Source organism: Diadema antillarum, unplaced genomic scaffold, assembly GCF_040938485.1.
Source record: "Diadema antillarum isolate AM-2024a unplaced genomic scaffold, OU_Dant_1.0 scf00000007, whole genome shotgun sequence".
NCBI lineage: Eukaryota > Metazoa > Echinodermata > Echinoidea > Diadematoida > Diadematidae > Diadema > Diadema antillarum.
Genome location: NW_027270896.1, coordinates 1,820,035 through 1,843,593, shown reverse-complemented (window position 1 = coordinate 1,843,593; position 23,559 = coordinate 1,820,035). Strand labels below are relative to the sequence as shown.

Below are 23,559 nucleotides of genomic sequence, written 5' to 3'. Positions count from 1 at the left end.
GTTGAAAGTGAAGAGTGTGGACAAGGTTTTTCAGAAATGAAAAAGGGATTCGAAAGACGCATATAATCACACTATTCTGCCAAAAATGTTCGAGATAAACTGCTAAAAAAACACACTTTCCTGCCCGTTTTATGATACCAAATTTTAGCATAATGTAAAAGAAGAACCGCTCTTTCAGAAAATATGAAAAAGTCAAGTTTGGCTAGGTTGACCCATTTCACTTATTTTCAGTCCTCACGCCAAATCAGTGTATGCGACTTTATGTTCGTTTTGAGTTGCACGGTCACATATCGAGTATACAGAACTGTCCGGACTACACTCACTGTAATCTGCGTGTCATTTATCTCACCAACGTCGTCACTATTGGGGAAACCATAACTAAAAGGTTCCCACTATAGAAGTAAAGATCAGTGTAGGGAATATCAACAAACGCATGACTTCATTCGCGCCCTGTAAAGGGAGGGGTGGTTTACTGATGACGATATCGCTCAACGATTACACGTCACTGATGAGCAACAAGAGACATCGAGCTCAAATCCACCTGGACGACTCCTTGGAGCACACGACAGTATTGGTCCCAAAACTTCTACGATGATCTCATTCTCAGACTGCCCAGAACGAAGGACGTGCGAACGTCAGTCAACCCCATGGAGGGTTGGGGGACGGGGTAGATTTTCGTGATCATCTGGGTTCTGTGGTATTCAGTACACGGTGGATATTGAACGAAATTGACAGAAAGCCCAATCACTTGCTGTGTAAATCATCGTTTTTGACAATGCGGCATCGTTTAGCAAAGTGTCCCTGGCAGGTGGCACTTCCCGAACAATTAAAACGACTCAACAAGCCCTTTCCGAGACAATATCGGAATGACGAATAATGGACACGCATGGAGACATATTTATCTTCTTGAACGTATGATGAACAAATCCACGAATACGGAATTAAACGGAGAAAACCATGATTAAGAGAAATGAATTATTATCATCATTCACTCATGGTCATTCGAAATCACGGTAGACCATGGACGACAATGTGACAGCGTCCCTACTCAATTTACATAATATATCTAGCGCCTTATTCTCGATGAACCTGCACGAATCACACAGTATTATGAAAAATAAGGTAAACATGGTGTAGGTATATAAGGTAATATATGTCCATGATAAATATTTTGCCTTTTCACAGATTGCAGCAAGATAATATTATTGAATGAATAGGCCTATGTTAAATTGATTCAGAAAAGAGGGATTAATTATTTCAATCCGATGGGGGAGGAGAGATGGGCGGATAGGCAGAAATACGCAAATATAATCACACAAACACAAAGACATGACGACCGACAGAGAAAAATAGACAAATAGACAGACAGACAGACAGACAGACCGTGAGAAGGGAGAGAGAGAGAGAGGGAGAGAGTAAATCTTGTCTCCTCTGAGACACAGTTGGAGACATTAGAGAAAGTCCTGTGAGAAATTCTATTTGAAGGACTTTCTCCAGATCACTACAAGGATCCTTCGGCAAGAAAACGGAATTATTTCACCCCTTGTGTATCTTTCTTGCTTTCTTTCTCTGTAATTCTTTTTGTTACGGTAATGATAGCAGAGCCCCTTTCTTGTTTATCTAACCGCAAGAAGTAGCACAAAGCAGTCACATAAGACGGTAACAAGGCACATAAGCATGCGAAAACCTCAAGAGAGAGGATTCACCACCTATAGAGACAGGAAGATGCGAATGTGTACCCAAATATGCTGCTCTATTCAGATATCCCTCAAACGGCTGCTCAACGACGAAAGGCAGAGACCTACACAGTTCACGCCATTTACAAAGGGGAACTCTGGTGGGATTTGCGTCCAGTTCCCGGCAATTTTCTACGCACTTTTTCTTATTCTTTCCGGACGTAATTACCCCTTGGGTGGGTGTTACCTTTCCCTTTCACATATTGACTATCCCTCCTGGTACGATATAGCCATTGAGACTCACATTGGCAAATCGTTCATTTTCCTTTTTGTGTGAAGGCCATCACCCGATAAGCTTGCTGATGACACCTCCTTCAACCTCATGATACACACACAAGTGTTTGTCAAGCATGTAGAATACGACTAGAAAGTAATTGAGTCTATACGGCACAGACCATTGACAAGGAATCCAGACTAATTCTCCCTTTTTCCATCTTTTCTGCTTTTTATTGTGTTTTTTTCCAATCCTTATCCTTTTTTCAGGCACTCATATCTGGTCCGATGGGCATAGATGATTTCACTGCTACGCAAAGCATTGGTAGTGTTGAGAGGTAGCTGACCTTTGTCAGGGAAACAGTTATCTGCAGATATAAAAGTGCAGTATTACATTGTATTCTCTGAGATTATTATTTTTCCCCTTTCTCTACGTAATCTAGCGGCAGTCTTCGCCTGGAATTGTACTGCAAATAGATCATTAGCTTTCACATGTGATCATTTCTGTCATTTGCGGAAGAGAGGATGCAGTACCAGCAAAGAGTTGAGTCATGCATGCATAAAAGTGGATTCTTCACAATGTCGAGCGAGCGGCCGGTGGTGTTTTATTGGATCACTCAAGGTCCAGCGCAGGTGTGATAAAAATTAAATAATCATTTAGTATTGGAAAATGATGACAAACGACATAGAAAATACTAACCTACAACATTCCTATAACACAACAACAACAACAACAACAACAATTTATCGGGTCCTGGTTAAGGAATTTGGATGTTGGTGAAGATATCGTCCTTAAAAAGTTATTAACAGCTTTAACTATCCAAGTTTTGGAAGTGTTTCTCGTCGATCCCCCGTTCCCATCACGCCATTGTACACGGAGAAGAAAAAGAAACATACACACACACAAACACACACACACACACACACACCTGCATCCACCTATCACTATGTGAAGTATGTGCTGATATCGATACATGTCGCTGTCTGACAGGGTCATGTAGCGGGTCCTTTACTTGTCTCTCTTTCTGAGATTATACCGGCTGAATGTCATCCCCACATCTCCAATCCTCTCCCCTCCTTGTTCCCGCCAAAATCTTGTAATATCACCTCTGCATGTTTAGTCGTCCATGGTTGCTATATTGTCGTAGTGCGTAGATCCGCATCTGTGTTTACATAAGACGAATTTCCGCCTGATGGTTAAAAATTCTCTTCCCCTCCGGAATACTCAGTCACCATGGAGATAGCATTCAGCGAAGTCACTTTTTTTTCCTCGTACAATGATCCTCCAGATCTCGGGGCAAATTCCATCCAGTCAGCACGTTCCAATACGACCGGAGCACGAACCTGACGAAGGTAACATTTCTTCCCCATGATGACTACACTACCACATAAAGGGTGCTTGGCTGATAGATACACCCCAGTAACATTAACTGCAACTACTGTAAAAACTTCGTTTGAGTTGTCAGTTATGCAGGTGCTTAAAGTGCTTCTCAACCAGTGAACCGCGAAGCTCTCACGGGTGGGCTGCAATGTCTTCCCAAAATAAAATAAAAAATAAAAAAGATTTGTATTCGATCTACACAAGTAACTATAGCCCTCAAAACCTGAAGGAGCCAAAGTGGGCCTCGGGTTGAAAAAAAAAAACAACACAAATGTTGAGAAGCTCGGGCTCAAGACATCTGCAAATATCTGCATTAGTTACCACTTGAAAAGACATGGGTCCCGTTATTATACTGGTAACTTTACAAGATCGGTAACGCTGCAATCAATGACAAAAGAAGATGATTTCATCCTCGTGACCTGCTAAGAGTGCTACATATCGAAAGTTATTGCTTGATTGGTAAGTTTGGCAACTTCCGATGCTTGTAAAAATGCAAACGATAACATTGATATATCAATCCAAGGCATATGCTAATCTAACATCATCTAGAGGGGATCAAATGATATTCTGGAATTATGTCATGGATAACCATCTCAAAGCCCATGTTTATCATTGGGGACAGTGATTAAAAAATGTTCGAGTTATCACATTTGATATATAATAGTTCAGTGGTATCACAAAACATATAAAAATGTTTGCAACAGAGTCACAAATATATGGAAATATGAATAAATTTCTCAATGAACCATAAATGTAGACGGTTTATTCTAGCATGGAGCTACAGCTCCATGATTCTGAAAACGATTTTAATAAACCTATTGTTCACATTTTGTTTATTATACAATACTTTGATCATTCTGATTGATACATATAATATATTGATTATACTGATTAACATTTTTACATTGGTTGTTTCCATCCCTTACTCACATTTTATAACTATTTTACTTGGGCTTTTTTTTTTCATCTACAAATGATAAACAGTGGCTTTACGGCTTTAATCTCTTGACATTTGTTTTTTTTTTTAAAAGCTTGTGCAAATGGCCGTTACTACCTTTAAACCAACGTCCTCGAACGTGGGCGTACGAGCTAACTTGGGTAACCTCGCAAGGGCGGCCGCAGAGGTACGGACTGGAAACACGATCCTCAAACCATCTTTTGGGGAGGAAAGCCACGCCCAAATTCGCAAACGAAATCATGTCGTTATCCTCTTACCTCCCCCCTTGCCCGTCTCCCCTCGCGCTATCCTGCCAAAAGGGCGGGTTCGCCTTCCGTCTGTAAACTTGAGGTCTGTGCGCGAATGCCCTCTTAGCCTCTTGTCTACAAGACATGATCCTTTCCACAGATTTCGTGATAAGATTCACCTCCCTGATTCCAACAGACAATGAGTTAATGTCAGCGCAGCAAACTTTCGTTCGTACCGTCAAATAAGACCAGATACATGTGCACATGTCTTCCCCCCCCCCCCCATCAAATGGATGTGTTACTGCGAAATCTGATATTAGTGCATCATGTGCTACTGGATTTTTTTTTTCACAACGGAATGTTAATGACCTGTCCTATCTTTACATACCGGGTAAACAGTATCAAGTGTGAGCAAATACATTTTCATTATGATAAGGTGTTGACACTGCATACAATGGAGCGTCAAATTGAAAAAGAAACACACCTCGAATCTGGTTAGTCAAAGTGACATATGTAAACTAAATGGGCATTTATTATGGGATTGCTATAACGTTGGGAAAGACTTAACTGACGTCGAGTCCAAAGTTCTATGTTTTCCAAAACTGTTTTTCCAAAATACAGAGATATCACAGCAATTCAATTCACATACAATGCCATTTTCTCTGAAAGTGCACGATGACACCCGTGTTCATGAGGCCCGGGCAACCCGTTTTTTTTTTTTTTTTTTTTCCAGCAGGTGCGTTTCGTGAAGTATGAGAGTATTGAAGACAGACAAGAGATATGGTATAAATCTCTTTTTCAATACAATACCCTCGAATATCCACAAAACATCCACGAAGGAACTAAGCAATGAAGATTTTACCCCCAAAACAGTAACAGTACGGCCTTCTGACATTGTGCGCAGACGATTTTCCCGAAAGGAGAAGATTGATCACTTATGGAATGAAACTGACTGACCCGCCTTTCTGTTTGAAAAAAAAAAAATGCGTTTAGTCCAATTATGTTTTCGCTAATATTCGTCTCGATTTCGCATTAGGAACCTATTGTAGACCAGATCATGTCAGTTTTGTCCAAAATTTAGTGGAAGGTCACATCAAGTCCCTGTCTTCTTTTCAGCACTTGCTTCAGATCTTCTTTTGTTCCTACCAAATGGGAGGTCAAAACCAAAATTCGGAAAATAAAACCTTAAAGGGATGATACAGTATTGGTGGAGATTAGAATTGGGCTTATAACTTTTTGCGAGATACCAAGAAAACACTTATGATATAGTACAGAGCATACCATTTTAAGAGGAATTCAAAGTTTATTTGATGAAAATCGGGTTTGCAATGACTGAAACATCCAAAAACAAAGTAAAACAACGCGATCGTAATAAAGTGTGGGTCCCACACTTTATTAGAATTGCTCTTTTTTTTGACATCTCAGCCATTTCAAAACCAATTTCTATCAAATAAACGATGAATTCCTCATAGAATTACATGCTCTCTCATATTTCATAAGAGGTTTCTCATTATCTCACCAAAAAATGTTAGAAAGCTGAAATTAGGTCCCAACCAAAACTATACGATCCCTTTAAGAGGGCATATTATTATCATGGTCGGGCTATTTCAACGCGCCTGCTGACCATGCTTGTGAAATATGGGTAGAAAAAAGAAAAAGAAATAAATCATCAACAGGCGTCATATTTCATATCATTTTATTGCAAGACGTCATGTTGGAGGGTCAGAACTTTAAAGAACTATTTTGAACACAACTTTTGTTGCTGGAATCACAAAATTCACATCCCAAAATCAGTGGGACTCCCAAAGAAAACGCAGAAGATCACGAAAAGGGCAGACGTTTCATTTGTGTCGTGTGCGTATGCGGATCGATACGCACTAGAACAACACAATATAATTATAAACTTCATTTTGTTCTATGTTAGTGAACAGAAAGACTAACAAATGAACACACAAAGGAATTTGAGACAATATTTCTGTATTCCTGCAATCAAAGTGATTCACAAGTTGCATTTCTTTTTCAATAATCATTGACAAGACTCTACCGCTTGCTGCAACAATGATGCGATTGGTGATGTTTATCCTGTACGTGAATAGAGGCAGATGTTTTCTACCTACTCATTTTGAATCCTTATGGCGTCTATCAGCTCAGCCCAGCTACAATCAGAATTTGAACTGCAGATGGGACACAAAATTACCATTTGCGAAAAGCGAACGACTTTCTTTTTACTTCTAATCCTTCTTAAACGGTAATAAAACGCTTCGATATGTAGAAACACTTTCGTTGAAATCCGCATTATACGAAGTTGACATGCTCCAGCAAATCTAAATGGTAAAGGGTAAATAAAGAGATTTATTGATCACTATTGAAAAGGGAATCGTGCAACTCCGTCTGTCATGGTTGGAATGTCATTTCATTTCAGCGATTCTCTCGTTTTTAGGTACCAAATCTTTTCCTGCACTAATCTCGTCCCGTCTCCTCGTCATGTATCAACCTCGTCTCCGCAAAATGCCAACGAGTTGTGTGCGATTCTTGACCCGTGACCCGTAAGCATGATTAGCAATTGACTTGTCAACCATAGATTGTCTCAGTTCGTCTGATCGTGTTTGCTCACGTACGAGTCGGGAGGTTTGAGCCAGTTTGTCAGCACCAGCATTCTTTGACATCATGCTGCGCAAACAGAACGGAAGAAAACAGTCCAGATCATGTCTTTCACTTCCTCTTTCTTTCGATCGGGGAGTGAAGGTATTTAACTTCACATGCCTACCTCTTGTCAATTCCCATCACATCTTTCTGCAAAGAAAAAAAAAAGACTCTTCCATCCACCCCCACCAGAAAGAGACACAGGTCATACAGGAAGTAACATTCCAGAACGAAAGCCCAAAACTTCCGACAACATCGTTCGCGAGAGAGTATCTTTATAAATCTATTCTTTTCTCCTGTTTGGTACTAGTTTGTCCGTGCCCTGACAAAACCGTTCTTTTCCATTATCCCCATGGGAAATATCCCTATGACGTAACCAACTTGCAAAGGGCTCGGAGCACTGGCCAATGACCTTTGATGATGAATTGTGGGCCATCGAAATCAACTCACGAAAATATTTTGTGAAGAAAATAATAGTCTAAAATCAGCGACCAAAATTAACAACAACGTAGTGATGCAACGGAGTAGGGCCTACACATAACCAGGAAAGTACTCTGCATGCGCTCTTTCTGATTTATACTCATTCTTACTCACAAGCAACCATAATCATGAGCAATTGATATGATGAAAACGAACGGATTGAAAATTTGAGAAGCAAACTGACTTATGCTTTCGCCGAGCGACTGAGCTAACATTCTCTCGTGTAAAAATCGACAGCGCCAAAGATATGGGTTCTAGCACAACGCGAGTACTGCTGCCAATGCTACAAAAAAGACTCAGGATCCGCTGTCATATTTATGTGAAGAACAAGTTCATAGATCGATATCAATTATTTAATGCGAGGCACATTAGGCTGACAGGTGTATTGTGCGCGCACGACAGCAATATCACATTGTGCCACGCACGTTTGCTGTTTTCTAAACTTCAACGGAAAACATGCATGTCGGCGCTTGAAAGAATGGGGAGACATTCATTGTTCCGACAATGTTTTCTCTCTATTGACGAGAACGCTGTGGTGTCAAGTTGTCAATTCAATTTTGGTAGGCCGCAATTTCACGCCGAACCACAATTTCTCGAAGTGCCTCAGGATTCTTCATAACACCATTGATTACAGAGGTTTCGCCGTAATCTAATGGAGCGTGTGAATTCGTGTCAATGATGTGAACAATATATCAAATCATCGACGAATATTTTCTTGCTCTTCAGCAGCATACAAATCGAATGTGAGATTGGCTGTTAACTTGTATATCGCCTCGAGCGTCAGCAACTGAAGTTCAGACCGTTAAATATGTCGAAAATACCAACCAGACAAACAATTCGACTGGATTGGGTTCGCATGCCAGAATGTTCAGAGATTGACGTCGAAATGGCAGCAGAACATTTCAGCTGTGAGCTTGAAACCTAGACGTGGACCAGCCTGAAGATGGCGTTTCCATGGTAACGATGGATTGCATTAAAGGACGGGGATGATGGGAGGCGAGAGAATGAGACGCGAAGCAGACCTTGAAAGTTGGATCTTCAGGGATTATGATTTATCAAGTATGTATGGGCTTCCCTGAAAAAGGATGTCACGTGACAGATGGAAAGTTTGGCAAAGGCTCGAAGATGGTTGACGACCTCTGACCTCAAACACGAGCATTCTAATATTTCTACAATGATGTATGTCTTTCCTTCTCTCTGTCTTGATTTCTGTCGGTTATAGAATTTAGATTTACAACCACATATAATAGCTCGCTGTTAGTTTACAAATTACATTACATCAGTCATTTTTTAATACGCTTTCCAAATACGGCATTTCATATCACACTTTTGTAATTATTCTGACATCAATCAAACTTGGCAGGATAAAAACTTGTGTTGCTACGTTCTCATGACTGTCAGCACGAATGCTTCGTAGCATCATTCAAGTTGTCGTCTGTTTTTGTCATATGTCATATCCAAAATGAACGTTATGAAAAGGTAAACTAGTTTACGTGTCGGAGTGCATGCTCTGATTGGCAGAAAGAATGCGGCTTCGTTCGAAACAGAGTTGGAAGCACAATGAAATATAGGGCTGGGTCCATATCTTGCACACGTGTTGCTGCTTCGTGAGGTTTTTCGTGTTACCTCGGCATCTTCTCGTATATCATGGAATTGATATCAACAATCACATGAACTCAGAGGGGAAAAACATTTATGTTTATTTGCTTTGTCAGACCGCCAGAATCCGCGCCAGGAGTGTTGTCTCCGAGGCTTCTCCACCTTCAAAACTTGAACTTGTCGAAATTCTGTCCATAATTGGAGATACGGGGGAAACATTCCAATGAATGACGAGCTCATGCACCAACCAAACTTTGTTTTTTTTTCCCTCCCCTTCCCCTTCCCCCCTCCCTCATATTTTGGGGGGTTTCTCAATACGACTCTTGGGAAACAACGCCACATTATATTTGATGACCTTTCATATTGGAGAGGACAAGATCAAACGAGCGAATCCCTCTCAGAGGATGTCTGGCCTTCCCTCAGTCTGCACTGGTTGCTGCCTCGACTGGGTAGGTCGAACCTGTGGCAGTGGGGGATGAGGTCTACGAGAAATTGGGCTGAGTGAGCGAAACGGAACTTCAGAGGGCGAGTGAGGAAGAGACGACAAAATACTTAGCCGATAGAGAGGACGAGAGTGGGAAGAGAGATAGAAAGATGTTTCACTATTCTCTCTCCTCCGTCTTCAGAGGAGTGGAGGATTCAACCGTCTTTCTGCCATCTGTACTCTCAGGGCCGTGGAAGACACCTCTGTCAAAGGTCAAAATGATCGCTGATCTTGCGCTTACTGGAGCACAGCAAGTGCACTGACTCTGACAGTCCAATATAAAGACAGAAAAGGAAAATTTCCCAATGTCTCTCTCTCTCTCTCTCTCTCTCTCTCTCTCGGTCTCTTTTTCCTCCATTTTTTGTTATTCGATGAATACAGACAAGGGGAAGAAGAAGGAAAAAAAGAGCATCTTGAATTGTGAACGCCTTGAGTTCGCAGCTGGCAAGGATTTGAAACTTTAAAGATTTATCTGGTTTCTTCCGCTGCAAAATGCATTACTCTCCAAAGTTCCCCCTGTGTGCTCCAATTATGTCGGGGCGTGCAGCTGGTATCATCCGTTTGACTGGTGCTATTTTCCCTTCAAACCAAGAGCTGAACAACGCGAGTGCCGTAAACACACACATTGAGTGGCAGAGTCTCACGTGAATTACTTCCAAATATCATATTTTGTGATTCATTCTTTTCCCCCCATCAACTACTTAAAAACAATCACTTCAGAGAAAACTACGTGATTCGCTGCGAATGTATTTTGAATGACCGACTTTGTCTCCCTTGACTATTTTTCCGCTCGTGTTGTGCGTGTCTTTCCTTCTCATCCAAATCAAAATAACATTCTACGATCACTCAATTAATGTCCAACTTGAACTTTGAACCTTGATTCAATCTTAAGTAAACTACGGTCAAACTAACGGCCCAGGAATGCCTATGGTAGCAAAATAAGCAGTTTTGATAAGCACAGCTAACTTTCCTTTGGAGCACTGCCTCTTCAGCCTCACTCTTCAAAGGCAATGTCATCTCAAGATGACCAGAGTCCTGAGGCACAATACCAAAATAACAGAATTCCACGTGAAGTACAGACGAAGAAGCAGGTTGAATAAACTGAAGCCGATTATGACGTAGCAACTATGCCATGACGACATAAGCAGGTCCATATTGGAGAACCTGGAGAACCATATATCGCAGCACTGGGAAAATTTGAGGTGGACGGTTTGAATAACCTCGCGAAGGGCCCAGCCCGACGATGGGAATTGCTCGACGAACAAAGGAAGAAGGTGACGCCGATACACAAGCATGTCCTTGATTGACAATGGATACAAACAATCTCTTAACGCAGACTCTGGGTCCTAAAGCGTTTGGACTTGTGACTTGCAGGACCTAAAGGTACCACTCTCGTTACCTTTTGAAAACGACAACAAGCAGATGCGTCTGTTTTTCCTTCAAGAAAGTGATGGCAACGTCGTCACCCTTAATAGATTCTTTGAGCCGGCAATTTGCTTGTTTCATTTTGTCCTATAATGCGCATTAAAGAAATTATGGAAACCATTACAATGCCTTGCAGTCATGTTTCGATATCAAACATGTTAAAAAACAGTTTTCGGTTGTCTTTTTTTTTCAACCACATGTACTGTTTCAGTGAAATAACAAGTTCTAATGCACACGAACCACGATGGATGAGGTTATATGAATAAAGATAATTTCCAATGTTCGAGATTCAGTATCGATAAGGCGTGACCGTTAGGTTACTCAATGACCGTAAGGTTACTCAATACTTACGCTCAGGGAACACAGGCAGTTGGCTCTGATGACTGACAACGTCGTACTCGTCCTGCATGTCGTAGCTCGACGACTGACTCGAACTCGCCTCGATCTCGCAGCCCTGTGCCCGCAGGACTCGGGTACCACGAAGGGCTCGGGTACCAGGCGGGGCGAAGATGAATCGAACCTCTTCAATCACGCCCTGCGAATGGCAAAGACAAAAAGTCATATCAAACATTTAATTGGACTTACAGTACTATCGGAACTACAAAATTATACATTCCTCTCCCTCTTCCCTTCTCTTTCTCCCTCTCTCTCTCTCTCTTTGACATTCAAAAAGCTCACTCATTCATAATTACATACATGCATAAATAAATCCTGATACAGTGGATGTCCGAAAGGGTTTTAACCTACAGCTGACCTAGGCAGGTCTGCAAGTAAGTTCCTGTTGCCTCCTTACATCATCTTGGAAATCAATGCCCTGAAGAAATGATAAATTGTATTACACCGTCTGGTGCAATTCAAATGCCAAGGTGGTGAAGGTGTTTACTATTGATACAATTTGATTTAAACTACACCCTGGCTCGTCATAAAGATCAAGAAGGCATTTGTGTATCAAGTCGTTTAGACACACAAAGCAACCCGCGCCAGAATGCATGTCTTCTTGAAGACGTTACATCATCTACGACCGTCTTGTACGTGCGGAAGGAAACAGTCAGTTAGCAAGGTCTCAGGAAAGAATGAGGAAGCTCGACGCACTCAGGGCTAATTAGCACAACCGTTACATTGTCAACACCTATCTGCGGAAGACTTTCTCTGCCTTAACAGTGCAGTGTACGATTTGTGATCAGGTACACAAACCATATGACTAATGATTGTTCTCTGATTCAAAGCGACTGGAGCGCGCGTCTTGTTAGAGGACGAATTAAGAGCAACTGTTATGGACAGTAATTAGTTACTCCAAGCCCCGGAGGACCGCTGACATCGCTCAAGAAATCCTTTCGTTTCTTTCAGGTCGAAAGGCGCAGATCATTGAATTACTCGCGGTATGATGCGTGGGTTATTTTGTAATCAAAAAAATGAATACAAAAGTTGATTTAGCATTGTCAAATGTGAAATAAAGGATAGTGTGATCAAGGTAATACATACACACTGTGCGATAAACCAGGGAGGTGAGACAAAACCTCCCGGAATAGACCCACGTAACATAATATAGCGTAATGTTCTTTCTATACAAATACACACTTCACACCACATAATGTGTCACTGTTTTATTTGTTTGTATTTTGTCACAAATACAAACAAATAAGACAGTGACACATTTTTACGTACAAGTAATGTTTTGTAGACGACGTGGAGGTGACTGAATACACAAACGTGCGACAACATTGCACTGCTGTGATCGTTCATGTTTATTCGATGTTAAGTTACACTGCTAAAGGGAATTCGAGACATCCCAAAATTTTGTCTGTTTTGACAGTGTCTTCCGTAGGGTATATTAGTATTTCGAAGATTCGACTATAGTGTCACTGACAAGCCTCCACTGCTTTACTCTAGGCAAGTAAAGTCTGTCACTACCATCAGGAGCGAATTTATTCCCATGACGTTTGAAAGAGACAGGCTTTTGAGGGTCAAACAACATTCCTATTGGGTTTTCAGACACCTTCAGTGAGTAGGGAGTGAGAAGCGATACTTGCTTGAAACAAGGAGCTGCTTGGTTAGTGTTTATCTTCGGGGATCAAGATTTTTCTGCGACAGTAGTTTTTGCATATTAAAAAAATAATCTTATATTGCTGTCATTTTCTCCCTGACAGTGACACGTAATAGTCAAGAAGAAGAAAATATTTGATCGTCGGCAAGACGAACGTACATGTCTTTGCAATGACGTGTGCGACTGCGGAAACGGTCCAGTTTCTCCTCGCGCCGCGTCCGTTCCTGTCACATGCCGCGCGCATCCTGCTGAGATACTGGCTTCTCTTGGCACCCGAAAAGTTGAGATAATCAGGCTAATATAACGCAAGTTATTATCTTCCCCTGAGGATCCATGCAGTTGATCTCCATAAACAGATCATATCATAAGGTTGTGTTCTTGACCAAGATCTTTCCAGAAAATTACACCTTTGTGTGTGTGTGTGTGTGTGTGTGTGTGTGTGTGTGTGTGTGTGTTTCTAATCTCGAGTAGAATAACTTGAGCCTTTAATATTTGCACTTTTGAATGACGGGCAAAATGTAATTTTGGTGTGCAACGTCATTCAATAAAGCTGGATGACATGAAACTCAACATTATAAAATCTATCGATACATTATTCAAAGTGATGCACAGTGTGGGAGTTCGTAAGCGATGGTGCAGTGACGTATCGCTTGGTATGCTGCAAATGCAGCACTTTTGCTCTTTGTTCATTTCACGTGTGAACAAACTAGCTTCAGACACGCCCTCCTCCAGTTTCCCTGGAAGCATTTTATGTAAGTTTGTGCGACTGCGATAGCACCTTTTTAGCATGGACTCTCTACCTATCAAAGAAAGTAGCAATGCTTGTGGTTAGCTGTAACTCAAGCGCGTACGGTATCAGGAAAGTGTAAATACTTTTCTTTCATCCATCACATCGTTGTTTCTCTTCGTTAAACAAAAAGAAAGCAACGCCCGATTGGTCATGGCGACACACCAACATCGTTTGACCATGGAGCTAGTAGCTCCATGGTTTGACTTTCATAAGAGCCACCCTGGGAGGTATCGCGTCTTGCTATGCAATTTAGAAGGGAGTTACAAAACAAAGAAAGAAACCCTTACGTCTGAAGAGTAAACAACTAAATAGATAGGTAGTTTACAATGGTACATAATTTAGAGAAGAGCTATAAGTATAAGTGTTGAAAGGTTGGCTGAGCAATGAATGACAGTGTCCCAATATTCATTCCATGTACGCTGGATTAGATTGACACGTCACGAAATAAGTCCGAGGAACAACATGACATAATTGTATATTGGTCTGTTGTTAAAAAACAAAGTGTCAATACTCAAATCCTTGTACACGACTTCTATAATTGAAGACATAGAACATAACTATCACTGACGTCTGCTACTTGGCGAGTAGACAAGACACTCTGAGCTGTTCAACTTCTTCTCTGGCGATTAAAGATATAAAAGTTCGTAGGCCTATCGTATGTATAAATGCTAGTAGTATCCCTCTTCACACTCCAGACTTGCAACAAACCGATGGTGTTCGGAGGCGACAAAGATCGGTCGCGATGGCAACCAAAATAATGGTTACAAGGACAGGAAACATTTATTTACGTTTGTGCATTTGAAAGAAAGTCATGTTAGGGGAAAACAATGCACTGCCAATTGAAAATTTCATGCATTAATATAAATGATACGAGAACATTTCAAGTCATAAAAAAACGGTGTCGAAACATTCGTCTTTGCAGCTGGTATTCTCCCTCCCCTCCCTCTCTTACGAGTTCTCGTCTCTATGGACTCGCAAGCCGTTAACATTTCTGCCAAATTCTGCGGCATATTATCCCCTTTTGGTTGTTTGTGTGGTCTTGTTTTTCAAGTATGTACGAATCAATTTGAATGCCCTCATAACTTTTTTTATGTACTGAACTGACCCTTCCTATCATCTAAAAAAATCATCACTCATTCTTCAAGATGCAATGCAGAGAAACATCAGCTGGTAGACTGGTATCATAGATATACTGTCTTGTTGTCATGTCGCTGGTCACCATTGTAGAGAAATCAAAGAGAAAAAAAAATGGGCAGCAGCTGCGTAAAATCTAAGATTCAACTCAGCAAAAAGGAAATGACACTTGACCCTCTTATATCTCAGTGAAGAGTTCCCTTTTTTTATGTGGCTGTGTATGTTTCAAAATGAGAGTGGTATTTCGATTTGTAAGACAGTAAACTCAGAAATAGAGAGCCAGCACCTTCTCTTCACACATCTAGTGTGCTGTGAAGTATGATTGTCGGTGTAAAAGTTTACCGTGTCATTTTCATCACGCGCCTATCTCGGGGCGCCACAAGACATGCATAGAGACAGCTATATAGGCCCGTCGGTCGTCAGTTGTTGTAGCTTTTAGTGTTCACGATGCCACCGCACTGCGTGTTCGTCAGCATTTCGTAGCACCTCCCTGCTTTTACGTAACTACCCGGCATTGTGTGTATCAGTGTGTGTCTGTGTGTGTCTGTGTGTGCATGTGCCGAATGTGTTTCGGCACTTTCACATCCCTGGTTTCAGCGTAGAGCTAATGAATTGTAGCTACACATGCTTTCAGGTTGGAGACTGCGGATCCTTCTTGTCAAACTCGGCGACATGGAGCTTTCTTTCTACAATAATTTGCAATTTGTACGAGAGGTCCACGAACGGAGCTATTCCACAAGAGTATCTGAATAAAATTGTGAGAATCTGTGTTTTCTGGCCCTCGGAGAAACAGAAAGAAAGGGTAATAAAAACAGAACAACAAACAAAGTTGTTGTTGATTCTTTGACGAGTGGCTCGATGTAACGCCTTCTCCACGTCCGGTCAGCTGTGACAATTCTTCAAATGCAAATCCTCTTGGTATAGAGGCTTGATGGCCAAGATCTCAAAATGGTTGAACTTTGTCGGCAATACTTTTGATATCTTCCCATTAACCTATACAGATGACTAGGAGCCGTGACTTCAGTTGAAGGTCGCGGTGCAACGACTGCAAGAGGAGAGGCGATCCATTTATTGTTGCCCACTTGAGTCCAGTTTGACCGGAAGCAACATTGCATAGGTTTCCGAAATCTTCATGCAATCTGTACTCCATGACAGAGGATTTCATCAATGCATTTTGGAGGTTCCACCCCCCCCCCCCCTGCTCATTATTTTTTTTTAGGCTAGTCTGATCATTCACGGTTCTCACAGAGTCGAACAAACAAGAAAATAATCAAAGCAACTTGTAGAAGGTGAATCTTTTAACAAAACGTCGAAGGGGGTAAATGAGTGATAAGACAAGTAAGAGAAGTGTCATCAATCACGTGACTACGTTTCATCTCGCTTTACTTCTCATGGGCTGTGTCTAAACAATGACCTTCTTTATCTACATTAGATATTAATTTCCCGGTAAACTGTGGGCTTAGAAACATCCGTATTAAGCGCCTAATAAATGTATTGTATTATAATTATCATTATCATTATTATTATTATTATTATTATTATTATTATTATTATCATCATCATTATTATTATTATTATTGTTATCATTATTATTATTATTATTATTATTATTATTATTATTATTATTATTATTATTATTTGCAGGGAGGGGATTATTTATTCTATGTGGTTTCCGGAGTAAGAGTAGAAACGAATTAAAAAAAAAGGAAGAAAAAAGTAGTAAAGAAGAAAAGTCAACGATATTTCACCAGAATCATAGCACTTTTCATCAATATTAAAGGTGGTGACAATTCACGCATGAGTGAATTTGAGTGACATCCAAGTTACGTGCTCATGAAAATATTCAATTGTTTGATAAGGCGTGTATTGACAATCAAGCGAAAAACGCTACTCAACCCATACAGTCTGGTACGTTTGTTTTTACAATGCCAATAGTGTATACAGTACGTACTGCGTATTTTTTAGTTGATTGCGATTCACTGGACGGAAACATACCTTCAAGCTAATCTTGCAGTAATGATTACCATATTGCCTAAAGTAATACACCACGTTCTGGAATACATGACTGCATGGACTCATAAAAAAAATCTCTGTTATGTGCTCCAATCAAACAATAATAAAGATGTATGAATGAAGTAATGGAATAACGCAATGCACATTGGTCTGACCAAGGCGAGCTCGCTTGGTCCGTGGCCAAACTATAACTGTAGTTATTAACAGTTAGCACAGCATGGCTTTGCTGTGCGCAAGGTGTAACAGCGCGTAACACAATTTTGAACACACTATCTCCAAAGACCACAGTGTCGTGAGCGCCGTTCCCAATGTAATCATGGAAATGATTCTCAGTGTGATGATGTTTACACTGTGGTCACTGTTCACTAGTTACAATTCTGAACAGGTGGTGTGTCAAGTTCGCGTAACTCGGCGAACCAACCTTGCCGCCGCACTGCATGGTGCTACGCTGCGCCAACATGGACAAACGCAACAGGCACACTTGTTTTCATACAGCAAAAAATAACGTTCATCTGACGAAGCAGTTTTCGGCCTGAAGATCTAGACAGATATTGCACTTTATTCGTGTTCTCTTTGTCATTTCTTCGGAGCTACTGAATGCAGTTCCTCATTCATTGCACAAAGGGGAAAACCGCAAAGAGCAAACATCTACTCAGTATATACCTAAATGCTCATATATCAACATGTCAACTACACCCATCAAAGAAAGCGCAGAGATTGACTATGTTAAAGATGTTCTATGCTCTATACGTATGAAAATGCGCACAATACGCGAGGGAATTCGAGTGAATGATTACAGGGCCATCATAGTGTCAGAAGGACAATAAAATCATCAGAATCGCCAGAATGGGTGCTGGTTTGTTTGGTGGTTTGCCAGCGCCCGCAGCTCATTGAAGCTGCTGAGTTATGTGGTAAGGGAACAAGGTTGTTCTTTGACGCCGTGTTCTGCTTACTGAAATGTCGGTATCGGCAATGACACAGAGCTATAAGAAGACTCATACTGATTGTCTTAACACTCTGATGCAATGCGCTTGTAACAGGAGAAAATGGAAGAAATAAACAAACCCCGCACAGCACATGAACTCACCTCGAGTGTTTCTGGTACCACATTCGCGTTTGAATTACCCCGCATTTGGCAGGGAGACACCTCTTCCCATAAGCTGTCGGATGACCAAATTGAGACCTCATGAACAGCCCTTACTGATTTTGTCGGACAGATGCTCACAATTATGACTAAATCGTCTAGAGAGAAAGGATAGGAACATGCCAAGGAGTGAGCTATGGGTGCCGTAGAAAGTTGTCCCCTTGGAAATGACGTCCCCGATATCGCCATTCCAATACTGCTGCATATCATGATGGATATTGGCAACACTGCACGCTGCATGCTGTGTAAACTTATCACAGAGCCCACACTCCTCTACATTTCATCTGTCTTCTTTCAACTCAATCCCTTAAAACATACAGAGAATCAGCTACCATAAGTTGACGAATACTCTTTCTAGTTTAGATCTTATCATGTATGTATCACAGTTATCTTTGGTGCTGGACGGTGTAGCAGTATCTTCTGCTACATTTTCAAGGAATCCGCATTCCTCTCTGAGCAATCCTACTCGGACTTAAAACACGCTTTCATGGCGGACCCTCGTGCCCCAAGTAGGCCTACAATCTGCCCTAAACCCGAAACAGGTGCGCGTAAACATACGGGCATGATTCTCTCTTTTTCTTCGTGGACATTTCAGGGAATGAAAACACATGTTCAAGGCTAAAACGACAACAAACCCGGTAGCAAGGCTCGGGGCGGAATCGATTGCTGTGTATGCGTTTACAACGTGGTGAGCGTTAGGTTTGCAGAGCTATTGACATTGCCACAGCCCTCATTTTTAAACGCCTTCGTCCTCAACTTCTGTGAGACAAGGAAGGTGGAAGCTCTCTTCACCTCCCTGGTGTGACGTAGCATGTGTGTAAGTATGATTTCTGCACTCATCATTGGACCAGTACATCTCGTTCCGGTTTGAGGGTATGCTACCCATAATTTCTGCCTAGTTAATGCATCGAAACACTGACAAACTCAGAGATGGTAAGAAAGTTCTCTGCAGAGCACGCATACCAGCCGCTACAGGGTGATGGGAACCACCTCCCTGGAATGCAGTAAATTCTCACAACAGATACTTTTTTTTCCTTCTGGCAAAATGATTTAAAAATCTAGTCTGAATCATTCATTATACTTACGATCTATAGGTAGCCATGCATGAGTGGAAAGCCATGCATGTAATTTTCTGGAGTAATGATTTAAATGCTCTACTCTTGTGAGACAGATATGCAAGATCTTCCTCAAGGAAGATTATTACCACAACTTAATATCATACTGCTTTGTTTCGGTGCTCTTTTCGCTCGCAACAGAGGCTATTAAAGATTTTTAATGAAAGAATTGCATAATTTTTTGAACGTTTTCCCCCTCAGAATGGTTATTGAAATAAATGCCATAACTTCTTAAAATGACTACTACTCAAATCTTGAATGAAAAAATCGCGAAACTTTTGAATGTCTTCACCCTAATGGTCTAACTCTTACAAATAATTGATGGCGGATGAGCTCCCCTTCCCTAGCTGCCGACATGTCAAATGTTACATGGAGGACACAGAAAATCTGAGCATGACATAAGCCGCAGCCTTCGCCTACCATTCTGACGAAAAGTATAATAGATGACATACCACTCAACATCGGCACTTCGTCAATTGATTACAAAGTTCGTCGTAAGACATGAACGATTGGTCATTCGCTGCTTCCCTCTCTAGAATGCAATCGTACATCATCATCCGGGGGACGACCCATTACTCAAAGCGACGCAAGAAGCACGCGGCGCCAGCATCCATCCATTCACTCGAAAAGCCAAGCCTGAGAAACGATGAGTCAACGTTCTCGCTCTACGATCGATTTCTGAAGCGTCGCGTCTTTTCGACAGTGTCCGCTTGAGATTCGACATTCAAGGGCATCGTCTGCGCAGACAGATACTTGTGATATTGACTTATCATCCGCCAGGGTGAGTGGAGTGATACCGTAGAGGTACTTTAATGTTCCCCGATAGAGTCGTACGGGATGACATAATTAAATGTTCTGTCGTAAAGATTCTAGGCCAAAATGCTTGCCTACATTTCGTGTGAATCTTGGAAGACAGCAGCCAATATGTATGTCACCGTAACCGCATCACATGTATAATCTCTTCGGGTGGTGGTGGTGGTAGTGATGGGGGAGGGGGAGGGATGAAGATGGTCTATCTTCAATTAAAGAAATATTTGTCATATTTTCGTATATAATTTCGTAATTATAGACGGTTGCGACATGTACAATAACAAAAAATCGCCTTGGCATAATTGCTCTTGTCATCTTTGCCTATAATTCCTCTACGACATTTACAAGTATATGCACAATTCTATAAGCATACATTTTCCATCTGTATGCTGTTGATTTTCAAATCTTTTATCATTTGTTCTTTACATATTCTGAAGAAGGCATATAGGGCCTTACCGAGACTTCCTAGCTACACTGCGTTTAACGCTCATAACACTATGGTTGATCTTCCATGGATAAGAACATGGTGACTCCTCGTCAGTCTGGTAAACATGTTTTTGTCACTATCTCTGTCAACAGTTTACACGTGAATGACACGTCCTCGTGAACCCTGCCCAGATCCATCAATAAATTGCATTTCTTCAAGATCCCAAGTTCGCCTTATGCCATCTGTTTCTGCCATCCATGTGGCCGTGTTTCTCCCATCTTTTTCTTTCTGTTGCGCCGTCCATGGACTTCAACTCGGCTTCTTCGTATTTAGTCGTCCCAAATCTGTTCCTGTATTTATTCTTTGTTTTATTTTGCTAAAATGCAATCTCTTGGAGATAATAAAGTGAATCTCTTGTACAATATAAAGTGATGTGGCATGCACCAAGTGAATATCTTCGGAGTCCATTTGGACGCAAATCCTGACCCAAAGAACAGTGATGGTTTTCGATCGCCACTGATCCAATAGTATTAAAATCACGACAAGAAAGAAGCGACAAACAGGTAGACCCACATACAGGTTTGTTTCTGGTTCTGAGGGGCAGGTACAGGTTCTCTCAATCTCTGCAGATGCCAATACGGGACTAAATTGTACTCGACCCTCTGGCGGAATTCATTACTTTGTTTTAAACTTTAGGTTCAGGTGCATCAAATTGTCATCTTTTTTATTCTTTATTTGCGACATATTTAGTGGTTAAGATATCTTTTGATGTGAATTTGGCTTTATAAGTTTGTGTGTACTCGTGGGTTTTTTTTACGTTAACGTTTGACCATCAGGTATGTGGTACACCGTCATTAGACCTATTAGGCAGCACCTTGTGCTAAAATACTTTGAACCATATTGCTAGTCGTTACTGAGTAAACGGAGAAGACACAAACGCGAATTTCAACCCGAGGGACCTTCATTCCTAGAAACATTCCATCCAAATGTATTTTACAATGTTTATCACTACAGAGAATTCTCGTCACAAGAACTAGTTCGTGACATTGTCAACTGACATGATGCATAAAGGCTAAAGAATGCTCAAGTGAAACTCAATATGACTTTTGTCAGTCCCACCTGCTTTTTAGACATCACGTCAGATCAAATCCAACACCGGACTGCGATCGGAAACACATATCATAAATGTTTCTAACATACAACATAGATAGCGTGAGAAGCGAACGTCATATTAACGGTGGGGTGAAGCGAGTACACAAATAGAAACGATCACCAAACACCTTTCCCTACGAAAACGAGACTGACAACAAGAGACATAACGTAAACATCTACAGGAGAGGACCAAATCGTTCTCACTGACGCGCCCCACCCAAATCCCACCCCCTCCATCCGCCAATGTCGTTATGAGTATAATATTTAAAAAAAAGGATTCGCCACTGACCTTGAAATCCGGCACGTCTCGTCTGTTCTTGAGTCCCTTTCCAAGACGCAGCGAGTACTCCGAGGATGTCACGTCATAGACGAAGGAGGCGTACATGATCTGCAGACCTATCCTCTCGCAGTCGACGTAGAGGATGACGAGGTTGCCCTGAACGTCCAGCGTGAATGTGTGCCAGGCCTTGTCGTCGCCCCCGGCGAGTCCCAGCGGCTGAAACTCAAGAGTAGCCTCCTGCATCTCGTCATCGCTCTCGTACGAGTAATGCACGATCGCCCGGTCGTCCTTGCGGTTGATGACGAGGCCGAACAGCCGGCGCGTCCGGTCGTGGGAGTCAATCGACACCACGGATCCCTTGGCCTTGTTGCCCATGCGGACTTTGGCGACGAGCACGAAACCGTCTTCCGTTCGCATGGTCTCCCCGAGTCTCGTTACCTGTATGGTGTTGGCAGCAATGTCCCCTTTGGATGGCTTAATCTTGTATGCCATCACGTTCTCCTCTTCCCCTCTTGCCAAACTTACGCCGGGCGATGCTGCCGAAATACCGACATCTTGCAGCACATTGAACTCCACCCAAGATGATTGTGCTGGAAGATGGACAAGGAATGAAAAGATATCCATTAAAAAGAAATATAAGAGGGCGAGGAGTGGGACAAGGGGCATCGGGGATTGGCTTTGGAATATTTTGTTTTTAATAGAACAAAAACAGACAAGGCTATTCATTACTTACATACGATGTGAAGCGTATGCCAGGCATTTCAAGATAAGGATCTGATTCTGATTAATTTACTACTCTACTGGAGATGCACGCACTCAAGTTGATATCTTATGCAATCCATTCGGTATTTCTTACTACACTTCCCTATTTCTTTACCTGCGTAATAAAGCGAGATTTAAGTAATCCGGCATTAAAACCTATCGAATTTTACATCAAAATCCGAGTTGGTTGCGGGGGCATTGTGGTGCAAGCTCAAATTTCTTCTGGTTTCCACACTGCTATTCGAATCTCTCACAGCGCACAGATTCTCAACACAGGCCAAGTGGGAATGACAAATGTAATATCAACCTCATTAGTTTGAAAGGGCTGTGTGTTACTTGTCCACATGATGGGGGAAATGTGACGATTTCCTTGTTGCATTTTCTGCGGATAAGATTCCTGATTAGTGTGGTTTGCCTGTAAAGCATTTCATGTCATCGGCACTGACTTAAGTACTTACGCCAAACTCTTTCAAAGGGGGGCCCACGATACTTATCGTCGTAACTTTTTACGACAAAAAGTGACAAAATGAGATATGACCTACTTCTTCGGCGACCCAATGACACTGTGTCTTTTCAATACTCGCTAGATGGGGTAGATGTGCATAGTTGGTGACGTGGTGTAGCAGTATGTGGTATAATGGCGGAGTTTACAGGCACGGGATCGATATTTGCCTGTTATTTCTGCTACCGTGCCTGCATTGTTGCTTTCACATCAGTAGACGATAACTACCTTTCTTTACAC

General features: G+C 41.6%; 1 protein-coding gene across 1 annotated transcript in view; it reads right to left on the bottom strand.

Annotated features, from left to right (window-relative positions):
• LOC139716489 (thrombospondin-2-like) overlaps positions 1-23,559 on the bottom strand; it is a 70,933-nt gene that overhangs the window by 37,951 nt on the left and 9,423 nt on the right. The window contains exons 3-4 of the mRNA XM_071628034.1: positions 22,065-22,645; positions 11,498-11,681 (exon numbers count right to left, since the gene is read on the bottom strand). Coding sequence (XP_071484135.1) covers positions 11,498-11,681; positions 22,065-22,645 — 765 coding nt within the window. The remainder of the gene's footprint in view (positions 1-11,497; positions 11,682-22,064; positions 22,646-23,559) is intronic.